Consider the following 21,894-nt stretch of genomic DNA (forward strand, 5'->3'; position numbering starts at 1 on the left):
CACAGCCAAAAGAAAAATTTTTTTAATTTCCCTATTAGGCATTATTCTGAAATAATAAGAAGGTCTCTAAAAACACACTGATCATCCCTATTTTCATATCCAGAAAATGAGACATTCTGTAAGATAACTGGCTCAGACTCTTGAGCGAATAACTGGCTCCACCACCACCACCACCCCGCACACACACACATACATCAAGAGAAGAGGATACAATAAGTATATAAGTGTCATGTAAAAAGGGGGTTGGCAGGTGGAGGGATCAGGGGGTCTCATGGATCAGAGAGACTTAAGGAACTTAGTTTAACAACCTGATGCGATGCCTGGACCTAGATGAGATGCTAATTTAGATAAAACCTACTCTAAAGGATATCTTTGGACAACTAGGGAAATATGAATGTGATCCAGATATTTAGATGAAATGAAATTTACTGAAATGGAAAGGTAGAAGTTACTGACTTTAAAAAAAGGCAGATTGCAAAACAATAATTGCAGTATGATGTCATATCTATATCTGTATACCTAGAGAGAAGGAGAGAAAGAGATACACTTAGGGCTTCCCTGGTGGCACAGTGGTTGAGAGTCTGCCTGCCGATGCAGCGGACACGGGTTCGTGCCCCAGTCCGGGAAGATCCCACATGCCGCGGAGCGGCTAGGCCCGTGAGCCATGGCCACTGAGCCTGTGCGTCCGGAGCCTGTGCTCCACAAAGGGAGAGGCCACAACAGTGAGAGGCCCGCGTACCGCAAAAAAAAAAAAGAGAGAGATACCACTTAATCTCTGGTAGGAGGAATATGGTATTTTTATGTTTTTATCTCACTTTCATTTGTGGTATTTTCTAATTTTCTATAATGCACATGTACTGCTTCTGTAATTACAAGTTGAGAATTTATTACCCAGATAGCCGGGCACACATGAGAAGTGACACATTGACATAAGTACTTATGTTGGCATTATTTGCAACAGCAAGAGATTAGAAGCCATCGAAATGTGCATCAGTGTGGGACTGGTCAAGTAAATCCTAGCCTGTCTATGCAGTGGAATTCGAGGCAGCTTAAGAAATAATGTGAACCTTCTCTACAAACTGGTATGGAAACATCTTCAAGACATAGAACAGTGTGTATAGAATGCTATCATTTGGGACTTCCCTGGTGGCACAGTGGTTGAGAATCCACCTGCCAATGCTGGGAACACGGGTTCGAGCCCTGGTCCAGGAAGATCCCACATGCCACAGAGCAACTAGGCCCGTGTGCCACAACTGCTGAGCCTGCGCTCTGGAGCCCGCGGGTCACAACTACTGAGCCCACGGGCCACAACTACTGAGCCTGCGGGCCACAACTGCTGAGCCCGTGTGCCTGGAGTCTGTGCTCCGCAACCAGAGAAGCCACCACAATGAGAAGCCCACGCACCACCATGAAGAGTAGCCCCCTCTCACTGCAACTAGAGAGGGCCCGCGCAGCAACGAAGACCCAATGCAGCCCCAAATAAATAAATAAATTTATAAAAAAAAAAAAGAATGCTATCATTTGTGTTAAAGCAGAAGGGGATGAGACTATTTGTGTTTGCTTGTACGTGCGTAAGGAAATTCTGGACGAAACAAAATGAATAATGGTCACAGAGGTGGGATAGAGGACTCATATAAAGGAGGGATGGGAGACAGACTTTTTGCTGTAAACTCTTTTTGGGGTGGGGGAGGGTAGAACCAGTTGAATGTATTCTGTTTTCCCCCCAAAAAAATTCTTTTAGTAAGAATTGGTTATATTTTTAACAGTTTCTACTCCTACAGAAGAGTACATACCCATCCCTCTTTTCAGCACACACAGAAGGGCCCAGAACGAAGACGCTCTGCACGCTAGCTTACCAGTTGATCTTCCTCTTCTGCTGGGATTTAATCACTGTGCTTTCTTCATCTTTCTTCTTCAGCACCTGGAAGTTGTACTCTAACTTCTCTTGGTTTTGCTGATAAGTTGCTTTCACTTGCTGAAGCTGTTGCTCAAGAATCTAAAGTTAAAGTTTAAAAAAATAATCTTAGTTGGCCTTGGTACAATTTATTATGCCTGAGGGTCCCTGGCCGTTTGTTCTGGAGTCGTATCAGAGGAACCTTAGGGACAAGTGTCTCCACCTGAATTCTTAGAAAATGTATCATTAGAGGCAAACTAAGGTCAACCTGAAAAAATACAAATCGTTCAAGGGCAAGCTAAAGCCTACGTGCTTAAAGTCTAAGAGAGATCAGAGTTAGAGCACAGTTCAAGTACAGCTACCTCTCATTCTCTGCTCCAGACCCTTTAGAGAACAAGCAGCCCCACTAGAAAAACCATAAAAGTTAACATGGCCACAAAAAACCTGCAAGGTCCCCGCTCTGACCTTCCAGTTGTCAATGTCAGTGTTTAGCAAACCACGTTCATTTTAAAGGAGGATAGAGGCAACCATGTTTACTATTTGGATCATCATTAGTCGTGTTCATTCATTCAGCAAATATTTATCGAGTGCCTATTATATGTCTGACGCTTTTCTAGGTGCTGCTGGGAAAACACGGTGAAAAAGGCCCAGTCCTTCCCTGTCTAGGAGAGGGACAGATGAACAAGCACTGGTGACAAGAAGCAAGATCAGGGTAAGCACAAGTATGGGGCCAATGAGAGGAGGGTTCTCCTGGGCCTTGAGAGCAGGGCAGGCGTCCCTGAAAAGATGGCATTCGTGTGTCTGAGGCCTGGAGAATGAGTAGGAGTTACTCCGGTGGAGGGGAGAGAGGTCTAGAGGGGCAAGGGAAAGCCAGGTGCTTTGGGGAAACCACGAGCAGTTTAGGACGTGAGGTATGAAGCAGGGAGGGGATGGTGGAGATGAGGCTGACGGAGCAGCAGGGCCAGACGGAGCTAGGAGTCTAATGCTTTATCCTTGAAGGCCAAGGAGGGCCACTAAGACGTTAGGGGGAGGAGTGGAATTACTAGTCCCCGCAGGGTAGAAAGATCCTTCTGCAGCTGGTGAAAAGGATGAGGGAGGGGCAAGGCTGGAACAGGGCAAATACACATTGGCTCACTCCTGCCTTTCTCGAATGGAGGTGCAGGAATGGAAGATGCAATTAAGTACAATCAGATCTGGATAAGGCAGCCATATGACATGCCACATACCACACTCTTTCAAGCCTCCTTCCCAACTCCCTCCATTCGACTACAGACCCTCGCCAAGGAATCAACAGAGGAAGGAAGAGATTCCAGACTGCTCTGGGTCATCCTCAAGGAGCAGAACTGGCCAGGAGGTGAGAAACAGGAGAACAAAGGCGATCACCCATCATCAGAGGGTGAGTCATTCCCACCTTCCATGTGGAGTCGGTGATCCCCACACTGTAACTGAGGGAATTAGTCACCAGGATCTGCTTAGCTACCCCAGAGATGTTAAAATTTTCCATTATGGGACAAGAATTGAACATCTCCTTCAGAACAGAAGGCCTGTTCTATCTCTTCTTTAACAGGTGGTGAGTGAAGAACCATCTTGGTCACCAGGACGATAACTAATTGTACCTCTCAATTTCTCTACTTTCAGTCAAATTTTTATTTACTTTTTTCTAGTTATATGCTTTTCTTTGTAAAAACTTTTCCTCATTGTGAAAGTAATATTTGCTCATTGTAGAAAACACAGAAAGTACAGTAAAGGATAAAGGAGGAGACATAGGAGAAGGGGGAAGAAAAACTACTCATAATTCCACCTCCCAAAGGCAATTTCTGTTGACATATTGGCCTGTTTCTTTCCAGTGTTCCTTACATAATTGAGATCCAACTATACCTACAATTTTATATCCCACTTTTCTCCTTTACTATTACAACTTAAGAATTTTCCATGACAATCAAGTTTTATTAACATAATATTAATGATGCATATTTTTATATTATAATTTACCCTATAGGAAATATTTATGTTTATATACCATAATGTTTTACCATTTCCCTACAGTATATACATTTATAAATATATAAATACATTTATATTGTTTTGATAATTTTCAATATTATAAAATAATGGTGGGAAGAATTACATTTAAAACTTTGGGGGTATTTTATTTCCTTAAGGTAGGTTCTCAGGAGTGAAGTTCAAAGGCTCTCCACAAAGCAATTTACAGTTCACACCCCACTGGCCGTGTGCAAGTACCCGCTTCCCCACCCCGTCAGCTCTCAGCACTGTGCAGGGCAGGCCCAGCCCTTGGGCAGGGAGCTGTCGGGAGCCGCAGCCCACTCCTCCTGAGCAGGATTAAAGTTTAATTTAGAAATTCCTGACTTGAATATTATCCCAAAGAGCCTATGGAAGGTTCTGAAGGCCTCAGCTCAAGTGCAGTTATCTGGGGTGGTCCCAGCCTGAGCCACTGCTCTGGGCCCTGGACCCTTCTAGGGATGACTGTGAGTGCCAAGTGGGGAAAGAGACCCTCAGCAATTCTTCCTACAAAGTCATGATGATTTATGCCGCCGTGCTCCAAGCGAAACCAGCCCACTACTTCAAGTGTGACCAGCCCTGGACACCAGGGAGGCCACTGGTCAGCGTGGCTTGGCACAGAAGTCCAATAGTAAAGTTCCTTGTTGGATGGCGACAATCTGAGAAAGGGTGAACACTCACAGAGAAGGAGGTCTCCAGAGCTGCTCTGGATTTGGAATGACAATGAATGAGTTCCAGGCTTTGCTGGGACGGAGGCACCCAGGAGCCCCATGACCCTGAGTGCCTGGGTGTCTGCTCTGACCATATCCGGTGACTTCCTTCTTCCTAGAGCTTTGCAATGAGCCCCTGTCACTAAAACAGAATTCCCCAAACTTACTGGGCCATAGAACAGTTTTTATACTCATAACACAGCAAGAGCACCTGAGTTATAAATGTGAGCCCTACCATATGAATTCTCGTGTGAATTTCATTCGAAAGGCAGATTATTACATAATAATAATTATGTAAATGGACTCTATTTTTCCCACATAACACATTTTAAAAGGAAACAAATATCACTGACATCACTTTTTTTGTTGGTTTTGTGGAACCACCACCAATATTTCACCTAGCTGAACACAGTTTACAAAACTGAACAAAAGTAATGAGGCCATGTCTTTTTCTTTGTGACCTGAAGGAACTTATCAGCACCACACTCTAACCAACTGAGCTAACCAGCCACTCGATGTGGCCTGAAAGAAAGACCTTAAATCTGAGCTGATTTTATAGACAAATATATATATAATAATTATAATCCGTCACCTGACTGTTTTTTTTTTTTTTTTTTTTTTTTTTTTTTTTCTTTTTGCGGTATGCGGGCCTCTCACTGCTGTGGCCTCTCCCGTTGCGGAGCACAGGCTCCGGATGCGCAGGCCCAGTGGCCATGGCTCACGGGCCCAGCCGCTCCGCGGCACATGGGATCCTCCCAGACCGGGGCACGAACCCGTATCCCCTGCATCGGCAGGCGGACTCTCAACCACTGCGCCACCAGGGAGGCCCCACCTGACTGTTTTAATTTACAGTGTTCTGCTTGTGCACGCAGTTGAATTTTATTCGCCAATTTTATTTCCTCTTGTTGAAAACATTTGCTCCTGCTCTTTGCTAATGCTCTTAGGGAACTGACGCCTGGAGGAACGAGCAATGCAACATACACACAGGTCACAGATCAGCCCTCCCTTCACCTCCGCTCTGTCCCAAGACCACCGCAGGGGGCTTCACGTTCGTGATGCCCCTTAGGAGTGGCTGGCAGTGCTGTTGATGAATTTACAGAACTAATCACGGTCTCCTGCCTCTTGCAGTTCAGTGTCTACAGAAGGCAATTACACGAATTCTGTTACTCATTATTTGTTTGCAACACCTTCTGCTCGTAATAATTTTAGTACCGGTGACTCTATTGTTAATTATCACAGGTTTTAGTCTCAATATATAGCTGTCCTTGATTGTCATATATTGAGAATAGTTTCATATTAAAAAATTGTAATCTGAAGTGAGAGAGTGGCATGGACATATATACACTACCAAATGTAAAGTAGACAGCTAGTGGGAAGCAGCTGCATCACACAGGGAGATCAGCTCGGTGCTTTGTGACCACCTAGAGGGGTGGGATAGGGAGGATGGGAGGGAGGGAGATGCAAGAGGGAGGAGATATGGGAAAATATGTATATGTATAACTGATTCACTTTGTTATAAAGCAGAAACTAACACACCATTGTAAAGCAATTATACTCCGATAAAGATGTTAAATAAAATAAAGTTTAGATATTTTTAATACCAAAAAAATTGTCATCGATCTTGTTAAATGCTTGTGCTTATTATTCAATTATCCAAAGGTATTTTGCAAAGTTGTACTCCGTGTTCCCAAGACTAATGGCAAAACATCATGGTTAGTTTGGGGGAATAATTTATAAAGATTACAATCTAACCTGCCACGAAAATCCTTCAATGTCGCAGGTACTCCAGGTGTTGATCGCACCTCCCTTTTCCCCTCTTTTTCCTGGGGCAGTAGGAGCAAGGAAGCTGCTTTCTGGAACCATCTCCTACCCTGGGCTGACGCCCCTGGTAGCCAGTACCGCCCCAGCAGAATGGAAATTTAGAACAGCCTTTCCCTCTGGCCTTCTCAGCTGATTCTAAAGACCCCACTGAGCCCCTTTATCACCGATCTCAACCCTGTGGGGATGGGAGGGAACCCCTGGATTCCATTTGGAACTGCAGACTCTCCATCCCACACTCTTGCTTACCCTTTTCTTCCCTGTTGCTCACTCTTTTATACTATTTATACTATTTACGTAGCTTGCTTTCTCGCTCAAAAGATAGTAAATTCCTTAAGGACAGAAATTGTATCTTATTTATTTTTATGCTTTGCACCGTGTAAGTTCACAATACTTGTTAAATAAATAACTTGTATTTAACTTTTTGTGATGAATATTCTGGTATTAAAGTTGAACTAAACCATTTCACAATTTTAAATGAGCAGGTAAGGCCTAAAAATAAAAACCATTTGCTTCCTGCATCAAGAACTAAGTGTTTCTAGCAGTTTTAGTTTGGGGTGGTGGACAGCGGTGGTAAAATCTTCATTCATTGCTAGTGTGACCTTGCTAGCAGTAAGCACTTGAAAAGTGCATCTTCTTATTTTTACTTCTTATGCTTCACCTATCAAACCATATCCATGTGTATTGGATCCTTTGTATTTTTGTGGCTTGCAAAAATTTTAGTTCCATATTTTAGAACTGACACAGTGCTATGAATTAGTGTTAGGAATTGAGCTGCATGCCGTTATCTTTTTGACAAAAATCGACACTATTTAACTTTACTATCTAGTGAATACAGCTCAGAGGCACTATGATAAAGTTCAGTCTACTAAAATATTCCACAAACTGCAATATGGGTAATCCCTGATTTGATTACCTTTTCCCAGCTAAAGGGTGGAGTGTGGTACAGTATACTCAACTCTAACACAGGAAGGAACTGTTACACAGAGGAACTGCACACACTTTCCCACTCTGAGAATCTCCATCTGCCTTCCTCCTGCATACCCACACTCCACTGTTAGTCCATCCAGACAGAGGGAGCCAGCAAAGCCAGGTCTCCCAGGCTCCCTGCCTCTCTGCCCCTCACCTCCCTAGTCTTACCCCCTAACCTCTAAAATCTCCCCATGTACCAGAATTTTTTTGGCTTCGTTCAAGCATTTGAACATTGGATTAAGAGCATGAGGTTCCACTCCTACAGCTCAATAGCAAAAAAATACTCAGTTAGAAAATGGGCAAAGGACCTGAAGAGCCATTTCTCCAAAGAAGACATGCAGATGGCCAACAGGCATATGAAAGATGCTCATCACTAATCCTCAGGGAAATGCAAATCAAAACCACAATGAGATATCACCTCACACCTATCAGCATGGCTGTTTATCAAAAAACAAAGGATGGCAAGTGTTGGCAAGGATGTGGAGAAAAGAGAATCCTTCTGTGCTGCTGGTGGGAATGCAAATTGGTGCAGCCGCTAAGGAAATAATATGGAGGTTCCTCAAAAAATTAAAAATAGAACTACCATTTGATCCAGTAATCCCACTTTTGGGTATATACCCAAAAAAATTGACCTCGAAGAGGTATCTGCGCTCCCACATTCATTGTAGCATTATTCACAATAGCCAAGGTATAGAAACAACCTAAATGTCCGATGAGGACTAATGGATTTTTAAAAAGTGGTATATATATACAATGGCATAATATTCAGCCTTTAAAAGAAAAGGGAAGGGCTTCCCTGGTGGCGCAGTGGTTGAGAGTCCGTCTGCCGATGCAGGGGACATGGGTTCATGCCCCAGTCCGGGAAGATCCCACATGCCGCGGAGCTGCTGGGCCCGTGAGCCATGGCTGCTAAGCCTGTGCATCCGGAGCCTGTACTCCGCAACGGGAGAGGCCACAGCAGTGAGAAGCCCGCGTACCGCAAAAAAAAAAAAAAAAAAAGAAAGAAAAGGGAAATCCTGCCATTTGTAGCAACATAAATGGACATGCAGGACGTTATGTTAAGTGAAATAAGCCAGACACAGAAAGACAAATATTGCATGATCTCACTTACATGTAGGATCTAAAATAATCAAACTCCTAGAAGCAGAGAGTAGAATCTCCTAGGAGGGGCTGCCAGGGGCTGGAGGAGGGGAAGATGAGGAGGTATTGGTCAAAGGGTACAAAGTTTCAGTTATGCAAGATGAATAAATTCTGGAAATGTACAACAGAGGGCTTATGATTAACAATACTGTACTGTATATTTAAAAATTTGCCAAGAGGGTAGGTCTTATATTAAAGGTCTTTACCACAAAAGGAAAAACAAAACAAAAGAACAAACAAAAAAGAACATGAGTTTCCATTATTTCACTGTTTGAGGCCAACAGTATGTACTTTTGTCATATAAATGATCGTAGAATCAAGATAACTTCAGAAAGCTTAACAATAGCCATTTTCATTAAAAGTGTAATGTGTACAGCCCACAGAAGCAGTGTTGCTTTCTTACAGACTTCTACTGTTCTTTGTCTAACACTCAGCTCCATGACGTTAGTATAAGGCTCAAGAAAATTCTCAACTGGAAAAATATTTGTAATCTAATAGGGTTTGGGGGCGGGGGTTGCTTTTTTTTAGGTCTTGCCTTGTGGCTTGCGGGATCCTAGTTCCCGACCGGGGACTGAACCCAAGGCCACGGCAGTGAGAGTGCCGAGTCCTAACCACTGGACAGCCAGGGCATTCGCTAACGGGGTTTTTTAATTTAACCTCGTTATATAAAGCTACAAGAGGAGTTAAGACCTGAAATTCTACCAAAGGCTATGTGGAAAAGCTTTAATCTAACACGTTTTTCTAGATAAAGACTGAAATGAATAGAACAGGAACCTGCTTGAATATTAAGACACAATTACATTACATCTAAATATAATTAGGGATGATTTTTTTTTTTTTAACCGATGTTGAAATACAGAATCCTAGGTTTGGAAAGAACTTTAGAAACCAGAAAAATCTAATCTCCTTCCCACTGCAGGAATCCTTCTTCTACACTGAAGACAGACATAGTCATTCAGCCTGTGAATACTTTATGAGATAAGGGACTCTTTGTTTTGTGAGCTGACCCTTTTCTGTATTAGACAGTTCTAAGTATGAGGAGGTTCTTTCTGATGGTGAGTCAGAACCTGCCTTACTGCTATGTTCAACCATCAGTCAGGGGGCTGTTTGGCACGTTGGGAAGGATACAGGCTACTGAGGCACACGGAACTGGGTTTCAATCCAGGGCTTACCATTTACCAGATAAGTAGCCTTGTCTCTGAGCCTCAGTTTCCTCGTGTATAAAATGCCATTAGTGATTTCTCCCCTTCACGTGACTGTGAGGGTTAGAGATACTGTGTGTTAAGTGTCTGGGATATGGTAGACACCCATTGGATGGTGGCTGTCCTAGCACTGGCCATGTGACAAAGCTAGCTACCTGACCCTAGGGACATTTTCCCTTCACCCCGTGAAAATGCACTATTCTCTCAACGATCCCTCACGTGCCATGGTTTCCAGACCCCTTCAGCATCTTGGCAGTTTTCCACTGGTTTATTAAAGAAAGCATTCCTCCACGTGTATCCTGTACATGAGTTCCTTCAAACACAATCATTTAAAAGAAAGCAGAGGGTTTCCCTGGTGGCACAGTGGTTGAGAGTCCACCTGCTGATGCAGGGGACGTGGGTTCGCGCCCTGGTCCGTGAGATCCCACATGCCACAGAGCAGCTGGGCCCGTGAGCCACGGCCGCTGAGCCTGCGCGTCCGGAGCCTGTGCTCCGCAATGGGAGAGGCCACAACAGTGAGAGGCCCGCGTACCACCAAAAAAAAAAAAAAAAAAAAAAAAAAGGCAGATAACAAGTACTGGTTGAATGGACTAGCTCTAGAATAGTATGGGTGGTTGCTAAGGAAGAGACATTCACAGGTGCTCTCCGCCTGCTGAGCCGCCCAGTCACTCTGGAGGAGGAAAAGTCACACCTGCACGTCCTGTTCCAGCTTCATCTTGATCGTGTTGTACTCTTCGCAGTTCCAGATCCTCTGCTTGTTGAGATGCTTCTCGTGGTCCTCCACTTTCTTGATGCGGTTCATAAGATACTCCAGCTGAAGGCACAGGGAGACAAGGGGAAGGGCAGGTCCCATCCCTGTTCCAACTCTGGAGGGAGTCTGCCTGCCCTCAGAACCCCTGTGCCCCAAGGCTTTGAACTCCCAGGCTATGGCTTGTATTGCCTAATGGGGTTCTACTCCAGAAACTCTAAGAGGAAGGCAGACCCTGCAGTCAGACATTTGTATTTCTTAAAAAAAAAAAATACCCAGTGGATCTTGGTCATATTATTTCTTTGTTCTTTAAGTCTCTGAAATAAAGCAAAAACCCCACACCCTTTAAAATGTGTCTTAAAACATCTTCGTGGGCAGCAAATAGCCATGGTTGGGGGAGATACCCAGGAAATAGAGAGTGGGAGGACTGTGGAAACCACAGCGGGCTGCACGGGTGGTACTGCCCACCACCACGAGAGGGCGCCATCCGCAGTCCCCGCTGGTTAACTGGCAGGTGCAGTCAGGGATGTTGGCCACGGCACTCCTCCCCAAGGTCCAAAAAGGCTAGCAAATTCAGCCACAAGAGGCATCACCCCAGACCCTATGGACCACCCTTGACACCCCTGCCCCCTCCCCCATCGGCCGCCCCCTGACCTCTTTGGCGTTGTGAGCCTGCAGAGCCTGCTCCCATTTCTTCTTATTGCTGGTCAGCAGCTCCTGTCGCTCCACCTCAAATGCTTTCTGTGACCCAGAAGGAAAAGGGCTCTTGTGTCTGTTTTAATTAGGCAGGTCCCACAGCATCAAAGAAATCTCAGACAACAGCACCAGTGCCACATTGCCACCCACAAAGTCAAATCCAAAGGCAGACTTGCCAAGTTTCATGCAACCAAAGGACTGTGGAATGAGTTGCGTGGAAAGTGTTATGAAATCTATGCTTCACGCGGACTGTGAGAGGAAACGTGCCAGCTGCCCTGTGTCAATTGGATAAGCGAGGCAGGAAGCTGAGGAAAGGTCAGCGCCTTGCAGTCCCAGGGCCAACCCTGGCATGTCTTCAGCCGGGACTCGGGTTAGAGCATTGCTATGGCTGGGGTTCCCAGGAAGCAAAGGCAGCGTGGAGCTCACAGAACAGGGGATGGGGTAGACTCAGGAATGCAGAAATGAGTCTGTAATAATCCAAAGAGGCCCCGACCTCTTGGCTCTCTTCCATTTTGGAAAGGTCTGTCTCGATCTCAATCCTTAAGATTTCATTCAAATCCAGAATATTGGTTCCTGGATCCTGTTTGGCACACCCCTTTCCTCTCCCTCCACCCCTGACTGTCATAAACACAACAAATAAATGGCTCACAAATGCCTGTTGCTTCTGGAGCACTAATCTCCCTCCTCCACGCCTCTTACCCCTCTTTTATTCTCTTTCCAAGTGCTTGTCACACCTGTCAAATTATATACTTAGTAATTTATCCCTATTGTCTAGCTGTCTCCTGCTAGAATACAGGCTTCATCCAGGACTTTGTCCGTGGTTGTATCTCCAGCCCCTGGCACAGTGCTTGCCATTTAGTAGACACTTGCATGTTTGCTGGAGGAGTGAGTGTATCAATAAGTAAGTCAATGAAACGCTAGAGCAGAGACAGCGATGAGAGGACCAAGACATCTGGGGGCCCTCCCTGGGTGGTTAGGCCACAGGCAGCCACCTCCCAGGGGCCTCCTCCCAGGGGCCTCCCAGGGGCAGAGGGCAGCTTTCTCGCATGCCATCACCTCGATGTGTTGGAGCTCCTGGCGAAAGGTTTTCATCACATTTTTCACCTGTTCTTCCATCCTCTCCAGGAGCAGGCAGATGTCACCCGACTGTTTCTTCAAATCCTTCACGTACTGGCCATCCTTTGTGTTTAACTCCTAGAGAAGAGCATGCCAAAGGTTGGGGCTTCCCTGGTGGCGCAGTGGTTCAGAGTCCACCTGCCGATGCAGGGGACACGGGTTCGTGCCCCGGTCCGGGAAGATCCCACATGCCGCGGAGCGGCTGGGCCTGTGTGAGCCATGGCCGCTGAGCCTGCATGTCCGGAGCCTGTGCTCCGCAGCAGGAGAGGCCACAGCAGTGAGAGGCCCGCGTACTGAAAAAAAAAAACGTTGGTCATCAACTGAGACAGAAGCCAGAAGTTGCCAGCCACGCCTCACCCCAGGGGTGGCGGGGGGGGACCCCTCCCATCAGCATCAGGCGCTAGGAATTATAACTGCACAAAGGGAAGGTGCCCGGGAGAGTCTGGGAGGGCCTGGGAGAAACACGGGTGTCTGGAGGCCATGGGCTCAGCTCGGGGCAAAGCCTCAACGAGCAGCACAGGATCAGACCCCTCAATGACTACTTGTTGCAAATCTCCCTGCAGCCTCCCAGAAAGCCCAGGGTGCTCCAGCTAAGCAATGAACAATATCCTGTGATAAGCCATAATGGAAAAGAACATGAAAGAGAATGTATATATATGTATAACTGAGTCACTTTGCTGTACAGCAGTAATTAACACAACATTGTAATTCAACCACACTTCAATAAAAAATAGATTTTAAAAAAGTGTATTGCCTGAGCTATACCTCATTCTGGGTAACGAAGTAAAGCCTCCGCCTTTCTCCATTCAGGAGAAGCTAACATCCCCCAGCTCCATCCCCGGCAGCCAGGACCGAGGGCCGGGCTCTTGCCTGCTGTAACTCGCTGATCAGCTTGTTCTTATCTTCTATCAGCCCAGCGCAGTGCACCTGCTGGGTGTTGAGCATTTCCCACAGCTCCTGGGGGATTCTCTTCTGTTTGCCCTCCTCCCACTTCACGGTGATCTCATCAAATTTGTCCTGACTGGTCTTGACCTCGTTCTCCAGCTTTTCAAGTCTGCAAATACAAACAGCCCAGCTCCTGAGGCTGCCTTCCAAGAAAGCAGGCTGGTTCTCTAGGGTCTGTAAAACAGACCCGGGTACCCAGCTCTGCCTGAAAACCAAACCGGGCTCTGAGAAATCTTCTTTTAGTTTAATGCTTGACTCTAAGTAACTGAGACCGAATAAACAAAGTGACACATAACAAAAATGGATCAACATTAAGGCTGTACACACACACACACACACACACACACACACAGATCAAGAGTCAATTTGTCACATAGTTCTGAGTAAGATGGTGACAAACAGTAGTTAACCACTTGGTCACAAGTCCCATAGCTTGTGTTCAAATACTGATTCTGCTACTTGGCTCTCAACTTTAGAGAAATTGCTTAACTTCTGCAGGCCCCATTTTTCTCATCTGTAGAATAGAGAGGACGAAATGATCAACCGTTGACTTAAAAAAATGCACAACATAAGAGTTGTGAGTTAAGTTTTATTTGGGGCAAAATGAGGACTGCAGCCCGGGATACAGAGTTTCAGATAACTCTGAGAAACTGCTCCTGGGAGGCGCTGGGAGGAGCCGGGGTAAATAGGAGTTTAGCAGGTAGTTGGGAACGTCAAGAGATTATTGTTAAAGGAGACCAGATATCTCAAGTTAAGGAATTTAGCGCTTTTCTATGGGAAGATGCAGGAGTCTGGGCTCACTCAAATCATTCCTGTGATGTGCACCTCAGCTCTCTGGGGCCAGTATCCTGTGTTTTCTCATCCTGAGTTTCCTCAGGGCTCACTGCAGGGAGTGGCTGCAGTCTGACGGCTGCTAGATGGCAGGTATTCTTTTCAACCCTGAGTCTCCTCAGGGCTCACTGGCTCACGCTGGAGGGCTGCAGTCGTTGATGACTGTGACATCCTTTGTTTATTGATATGGAAGGAAATATTCCATTTATAAATATTCCACTTATCACTACCTTCCTATGGCTGTTGTCAGGATTAAATAAAATTATTCCCCGCACAGTAGTCACTTAAATGGCACTCATTATTTTTTACTATTGACGTGACCTCGACTGTCTGGCCATTCCTCTCCCAAATTATCAAAAAATGACCAGTGGAACATACAAAAAGGAAAACTCCACCATTAGTAATGGAAAATAGAGATGATCTCCCAGAATTCCAGAAATTCCAAAGAAACCATGTGATGGAGAACACTGAGGATGGGGCTGGATAGAAGGAGGTATTAGGGCTGAGATGTGAGGCCCCTTCTGAGAACAGAGGGGCCAGGACATATGCCTGCGACCCTCTCCCAACTTTAACAGACTGTCCTTCTATGAGACTGTCTCCAAACGAGGGTTCAAACTCCCTTAAGGACAAGAATCACAACATAATTATCTTATGATCCCCTCTCTCCTTCCCACCTTCCAAGCTAGGGCACATGGTACATCTTATAATTCAATTAACTTTTTTTTTCTAAAAAATGAGAAACAGCTGTCAGATTATCTTTCCAGAACCCACATTTATCTTGTAACTCTGCCACTCGCGACCTTCCATTTTTCCTCAGTGACTGCAGGAGAAGCCTAACTCCTCATCAGGGCCCTCAGGGAGTTTCTGCAGCTGTCCCTGCCAATTCAGTCCCTGGTACAAGCCATGACAGGCAGAGGGAAGATTCAAGAATAAATTATATCTTGGTGACACTGGTAAATTTGCTGGTGGGGAGAACTACTTATGTTGAACAACTGAAAATATTGTTGTTAAAATTGTACTGTGGGGGGCTTCCCTGGTGGCGCAGTGGTTGAGAGTCCCCTGCCAATGCAGGGGGCACGGGTTCATGCCCCGGTCCGGGAAGATCCCACATGCCGCGGAGCGGCTGGGCCCGTGAGCCATGGCCGCTGGGCCTGCGCGTCCGGAGCCTGTGCTCCGCAACGGGAGAGGCCCGCGTACCACAAAAAAAAAAAAAAAGAAGAAGGTAATACTTGAGGAAGGAGGAGGGAAGCAACGAGGGAGGGAGGGAAGGAAAGAAAGAAGGAGGGAGGATTCGTAAGGGGCAAGAAGTGGATTCTACTAGACTAGGTTTGACAAAGACAGGGAGAATTTGAGGACCCAGAGAGGAGATACTTCACTGAAGAGCCAGGGTGGGTCCTCACCCTCACCTCTGACGCTTTAGCTCCTCTTCCTCGGCTCTCCTGTGGATCTCTCTGATATCTGCAGCTACCTGGATATTTGTCACCAACTCAGTGCCACAGAGCAGCAGTTTAGCCAATTTCTGAAAACAAATAAGAATTTATAAAGTTAGAAACATTTGCACAACTGTCTGTAGGTGTTCAGGCCAACCAAGCAGGAATTAAAAGCTACCTTAAGGGACTTCCCTGGTGGTCCAGTGGTAAAGAATCTGCCTTGCAATGCTGGGGATGTGGGTTCGATCCCTGATCGGGGAACTGAGATCCCACATGCCGTGGAGAAACTAAGCCCATGCACCTCAACTAGAGAGCCCGTGTGCTGCAAACTACAGAGCCCATGCGCTCTGGAGCCCACGCCACAGCTAGAGAGAGAAAACTCACATGCCACAACTAGAGAGAAGCCCACATGCTGCAACTAAGACCCGACACAGGCAAAAATAAATAAATTCAAAAATAAAAATAAAAAATAAATATTTTTTTTAAACTACCTTAAGACTTTAAAGTGTAGCATCTACTTAGCAACCTGTTTCCATCAGGACACTTGTGATGTGATGTTACAGCTTACAATTTAATAGCACTCTGCAATTCTGGATGTACTTTAGTTTATTCTCATTAAAGGAGGGACCACCAGCCTATCAGTACGCGGGCATCCGCTCTGGGTGCATCTCAGCACTTTCCCCAGCAGGCCTCCAAGTGACTGACACTGCCAGGGTCCTTTCTAAGAAGCTCAGTTGGGGATGTGAGACACATAATAATAGTTGTCCTCCAATGTCCATTTCCCCCTCTTCTTTTAATAACAGAACACCCAAATTTTAGCTAGGCATTTTTGACCTCCCCAAATAGATACATCTCCCAACCTCCTTTGCAGCTAGAATGCAATCTGACCAATAACACATGAGCAGAAGTGTATGTGTCACTTCTGAATTGTGCCTTGAAGGGGAAAGGTGTGCCCTCTGCTGCCTCCTTTTTCTCTGTCTCCCAGGCTGGCATGTGATGCTAAAGTATGACGTGGTGAGCAGACGAAGGCAACCTAAGCAAGGGTGGAATGAGGTGAGGTTCCCAACCTCAAAGGAACACCCATATCAGCCCTGGACTATTTCTGCTCTGAACTATTTATTAAGTGAACCAGAGAAATAAGCTTCTACTTTGTTTAAGCTAATGTTACGTGGAACCTCTTGCTATAGGTGTTCTAATACAGGAGAGAATTGTAGCCGACTGCACTGCCCCCTCCCTCGAAGGACCAGGAATTTTGCTACTGGTACCCCCCTTCTAAATTCCTCTTTGTAAATTTCACATGCAGTACCTTCCCTCCTGAACTTTTGGTGATGTCATGATTTCAAGATGATAAATCCTCTCAAAAGAAGTTCAAGTATCCTTAGGTTATGCCTGAGTTTTTCCAAGTCTGTTTTGGAATTCAAATTTTTCAACTCTCGAATCATTTCTGAATTAGGAACTTATAAATATCTCTGCTCCAGGGAGCCACTGAAATGATCAGAGACTCTATTTCATCTCATTTTTCTAAGGAAATTTTGAAATACAGTTTTAATGAATACAGAACTGAACCTCCACCCAGCTATCCAGGGTACTCCAGGCTTTTTAAAAACAGCTGCAGCTTTATCACTTGTGCCAAATGGTTTTACACGCATAAGGAAGTAATGGCTTTCCTGTAGTTTTCAGCAATTTTCTATTTTCTACTCAGACAATGCGAACATCAGAAATTTCTGAATCAAGTACTTAAGTCTCAAAGTAAAACTGAAAATGTTACCATCAGATTAACAGACACACCCCTAACATTTTTGAGACCCAGGGTGAGAGTTTAAGTGAAGGTCCACATACCATATATCTAAATATTTAAAAATATAATTCGGTGTAATAAACCACTAAATATGTTCTATCCACCTACCTTGGCACCTTCATAACAATTTATAAGTCCTAGTTTGAATTCAGACTACATATCAGAGTTCCTTTAGAACTTGCTGGCTAAGGGAGAGCCAGTCTCTGGCCACCACCCTGGAGCCCACCCCATTCTCTTCACACTCCTAGTCCTTCAGATGCAGGCATGTGAATTTCCCAGACCACACGTGCGAGCTCCATCTAAACCCCTGGTCATCCCTGAGGCCTTGTCTGCCCTGAGCAGGACAGACCCTGGGAAGAGGCCCATGCAGGCCTTGAAAGTGGGTTCAGAACCGTTTGGGCAGGGAATTTGCAGTTCTGTGACACTCAGAGAGTGATCTAATAGGGGCACTTGGGCTCTGAGTAGACTTGAGGCAAGTCCACTTGAGGGGGTGCATCCAGAGGAGAGCCAGAACAAGACACAGGACCCTCCTCATTACCACTTTTATTCAATGGGCTAGAGGGCCTATCTAGTACAATAAGGCAAGAAAAAAATTTTTTAAGGTATCAAAATTGAACAGGAAAAGATAAAACTGTCATTTTCAGATGATTATATATGTAAAAAAAAAAAAAAAGAACCTACAGGTAAACTATTAGAATTAACAAATGAATTTGACCAGGTTGCTGGATATCAGATCAATATATAAAAACCAATTGTACTTTTACATAATCAACAATGAACAATTATAACTTCAAGAAGTATAGGGACTTCCCTGGTGGTGCAGTGGTTAAGAATCTGCCTGCCAACACAGGGACACAGGTTCGATCCCTGGTCCAGGAAGATCCGACATGCCACGGAGCAACTAAGCCCATGCACCACAACTACTGAGGCCTAGTGCCACAACTACTGAAGCCCGCACTCCCTAGGGCCTGTACTCCACAACAAGAGAAGCCACCGCAATGAGAAGCCCAGGCACCACAACAAAGAGTAGACCCCGCTCGCTGCAACTAGAGAAAGCCCGCAGGCAGCAGTGAAGACCCAATGCAGCCAAAAATAAATAATAATTAAAAAAAGGAAAAGTATAAAACATTGCTGAGTGAAATTAAAGAATACTTAAATAAAAGGAGGGATAATTTATCCTCACAGATTATAAATCTCTATATTGGTAAGATATTAATTTTTTCCCAAATTGATCGATAGATTCAATCCAATCTCAATTAAAATCCCAGCTGCTTTTTTTTGGTGGAAATTGAGAAGCTAATTCTAAAATTTATATGGAAATGCAAAGGGTCAAGAACAGCCAAGACCATCTTGAAGAGCCACAAAGGTGGAGGACTTACCCTACCAGATATCAAGGACTGTCATGCAGCTACAGTAATTAAAATAGTGTGGAATTGGCATAAAGACAATTGACCAATGGAACAGAATAGAGAATCTAGAAACAAACAAGTATGTTCACCTGATTTGCAACAAAGGTGCATTGCAGTGCAGAGGGGAAAGGATGATCTTCTCTCTAAATGGTGCTGGGTTAATTAAAGATCCATTTAGAAAACAATGAACCTTGAGCCCCACTTTTACACCACACACAAAAATGGATTCCAGATCCATTTTGGTCTAGATTATAGACCAAAATGTAAACAGTAGAACGATGAGGCTTCTAGAAGAAAACATGGAAGAATATCTTTATAAAGTTGGAGTAGACCAAGATTAAACAGGAAACAAACAGAATTATCATTTTAAAAAATGATTGATAAGGCGCAGGACAGGGGCCCCTCCTGCCCAGGTCTTAGGACAGAACTGGTTGTTAATACCTTGATATTGAGAAAGGTAGCATTTTCTTTATACATTTCTCTTCAATGGCCACACTCTTCATGATTTAAGTCTTAAGTGAAAGGAACCTGGGAAAGCTGCTGATGAAAACAACATTATCTCTCTGGTTTAACACTCAATTTGACACTCTAAAATTGAAAATATACTGAACTGTGTATCAGTATTTTCAGGATTATAGCAGTATCTACTACAACAGTATTTTCAAGATTATATATAATACCCTTTTTATCCTACACAGAAACACTCAGAGATCACCAACCTTCAAATGAAGTACCCTAAGTATAAAGAGGTGATCTGGAACAAGAACCCATAATAGTTCAATATTCTCTCCACTACAATAAAATATTTTATCCTTGATCCAGTACAGCACAGCTTAGTCAATTATTGCTAGATACCTCTATGCTCTATAATAATATTTCAGTACTTTGAAATTTTTTTCTCCCAGTAAATACATTTCAATTTCTGCTAGCAGTGATCTCTCTTCTCCACCTTTATAAATCCCATTTAACTTTTCTAAGACCCAGCTCAAACCCCACTTTCTCCGTGGAACCTTCCCTGACCAGGCCGTCTGGGTGAGCTCTTTCCCATATCTCAACGCCCACGGTGTCACTGTGCATGCAATTAATTAAGTAAACGCGGCGCTGTGCCAGTTCCGGCGCGCTGCTTTGAACTACTGTTTCTCCCTCCTGCGCCTCTCGCTCCAAGTCCTTTATTCATGTCTCAGGAGCCCTGTCATCGCCACGGGAGCGAGATCAAAGACTTCCTTTTAGAGTTTATTGGGTACAAGCTCTGCCCTACTCCACAGCTACTCCAAGAGGCCCTCGCTCTCCTAGAACTTACAGTTCCACCGGGGACACCGCACGCACACACATCTTCGAAAAGTCATACAAGGCAGAAAAGTATCTAAAATGAAACGAATGGTACAGACGGGAAGTCAAAGAGTTCAACCTGCGCCGCGGAGGAATTCGTGGAAGAGTTGGGAAGTGAGATGGGATTGAAGTCTGCGAAGGTAGCCTGAGGAAAGGACGGGAAAGGGGGAGGGGAGAGGACAGGAGGGAAGAAGAGGGGAGGAGCGGGGCTTGGCATTGCAGCCCACCAAAAGGCACAGCACAGGAAGAGCAAAGCCCCAGTCCCACAGGACAGTCGCGACCCAGTTACTCGCCAGTACCTACCAGTCTGCTTTCTTCTTTCTGTTTGTAGCTCTTGCTTTGATCTTTCTCACTCTCCTTCTCGTCCAGATATTCTCCAAGCGCTTCCCTGTGATGGAAAAAAGTAGAGAAACTGAAGTTACTTCTAGTACTTAGAGTCTATATTTTAAAATTTCATAGTACATCACAGTATATACAAATATATAGTCTATATGGATAAAAATTTGAATACTAAAAAAACACAATCGTAAAAACACTAGAATTAAATACAGGAGAGAACCTCTATTAGAGTAAGATCAAAGTTAGAAAAAAAAAGTGAAAGGTTTTAACTTCCTAAAATTTAAACAGTTTGGGAGTTCCCTGGTGGTCCAATGGTTAGGACTCAGCCCTTTCACTGCCTTGGGCTGGGGTTCAATCCCTGGTGGGGGAACTAAGATCCCACAAGCCACGTGTTGTGGCCAAAAAAAATTTAACATTTTATCCTTGAAACTCAAGGGATAAACTGGTAAAAGATATTTGACAAACTTCTGCTCTAAAATAGAATGGGATCCTTCAAATCCGTACAGAAAAGACAAAATACCATTAACACAGCATTGTAAATCAACTATACTTAAATTTTAAAAAGTTAAATTAATTTTTTTTAAAGACAAAATACCAAATAGGAAACTTGGCAAAGGATGTGAACAAGCAGTTTACAGAAGAAATACAAATGGCAAATAGACATTTGAAGGTACGTTCAACTTCACATATAACCAGAGAAATGCAATTGAAAACCCTGTGAGGTATCCTCATTCTCCTATCAAGAGAAAAGATTTAAAAGTTGATAGTATCCGGTGGGGCAGAGGGTGTGGGTGACCATTGATTCATACTCCATGGGTGGGAATGTGAAGGGTCACAGCCCATCCAAAAGGCAACTTGGCAAGACTTTTCCAAAACTTACACGGGCCTCCCGTCGGACCGAACCTTTACGAACTTTCCACAGAAAGCTTTCACAAGTTCAAAAAGAAATATGCACAAGAATGATTACTGCAGCACTCTCTCTACTAGCGGGAATGTGGAAACATTCTACATACATATTAATAGTTGCTTGTTTAAGTAACTTGTGAGGCAACAATACAAGAAAATATATTGTAGCCTATTAAAAAAAATGATGTGCTATCTAGCAGCACAGAAAGATGTCCACAACATGTAAGTAAAAAGAGCCAGCTGTAGAACAATATGTAAAGTATAATATAGATTTTCTTCTTAAAATAGGCTTACATACATATGCACAGGAAAAATCTTGGAAGGATTTATGACAAACAGATGACAGTAATTATTTAAGGAAAGAGAACTTTACTGAGGACTTATAGTCTCTACATTTTTCTATTGCATGAATTTTATAAATAGCGCATATGTGTGTATGTGTTAATCAGAAAATAAGACCAAAGATGACGGGGGAAAGATAAGGTTCCAGATTCTGCGCTTCTTTGGAGGAGGCACGGGGGAATGACCCCACCAATACCCACCCCACTTACATCGTGGAGGTCCGCTGTCTCCTCTGGCACACAGCGGCCAT

At 44.4% G+C, this 21,894-nt stretch overlaps 1 protein-coding gene across 1 annotated transcript in view; it reads right to left on the reverse strand.

Moving 5' to 3' along the window:
- The window catches only part of DRC1 (dynein regulatory complex subunit 1), a 53,762-nt gene that overhangs the window by 22,749 nt on the left and 9,119 nt on the right, over positions 1 to 21,894 (reverse strand). Inside the window, exons 2-8 of the mRNA XM_081254064.1 lie at positions 20,361 to 20,445; positions 15,498 to 15,610; positions 13,186 to 13,369; positions 12,256 to 12,393; positions 11,158 to 11,244; positions 10,447 to 10,569; positions 1,857 to 1,996 (exon numbers count right to left, since the gene is read on the reverse strand). Coding sequence (XP_081110190.1) covers positions 1,857 to 1,996; positions 10,447 to 10,569; positions 11,158 to 11,244; positions 12,256 to 12,393; positions 13,186 to 13,369; positions 15,498 to 15,610; positions 20,361 to 20,445 — 870 coding nt within the window. The remainder of the gene's footprint in view (positions 1 to 1,856; positions 1,997 to 10,446; positions 10,570 to 11,157; positions 11,245 to 12,255; positions 12,394 to 13,185; positions 13,370 to 15,497; positions 15,611 to 20,360; positions 20,446 to 21,894) is intronic.

The sequence above is a fragment of the Mesoplodon bidens genome (genome assembly GCF_964165515.1).
Source record: "Mesoplodon bidens genome assembly, chromosome: 14".
Classification (NCBI taxonomy): Eukaryota; Metazoa; Chordata; class Mammalia; order Artiodactyla; family Ziphiidae; genus Mesoplodon; species Mesoplodon bidens.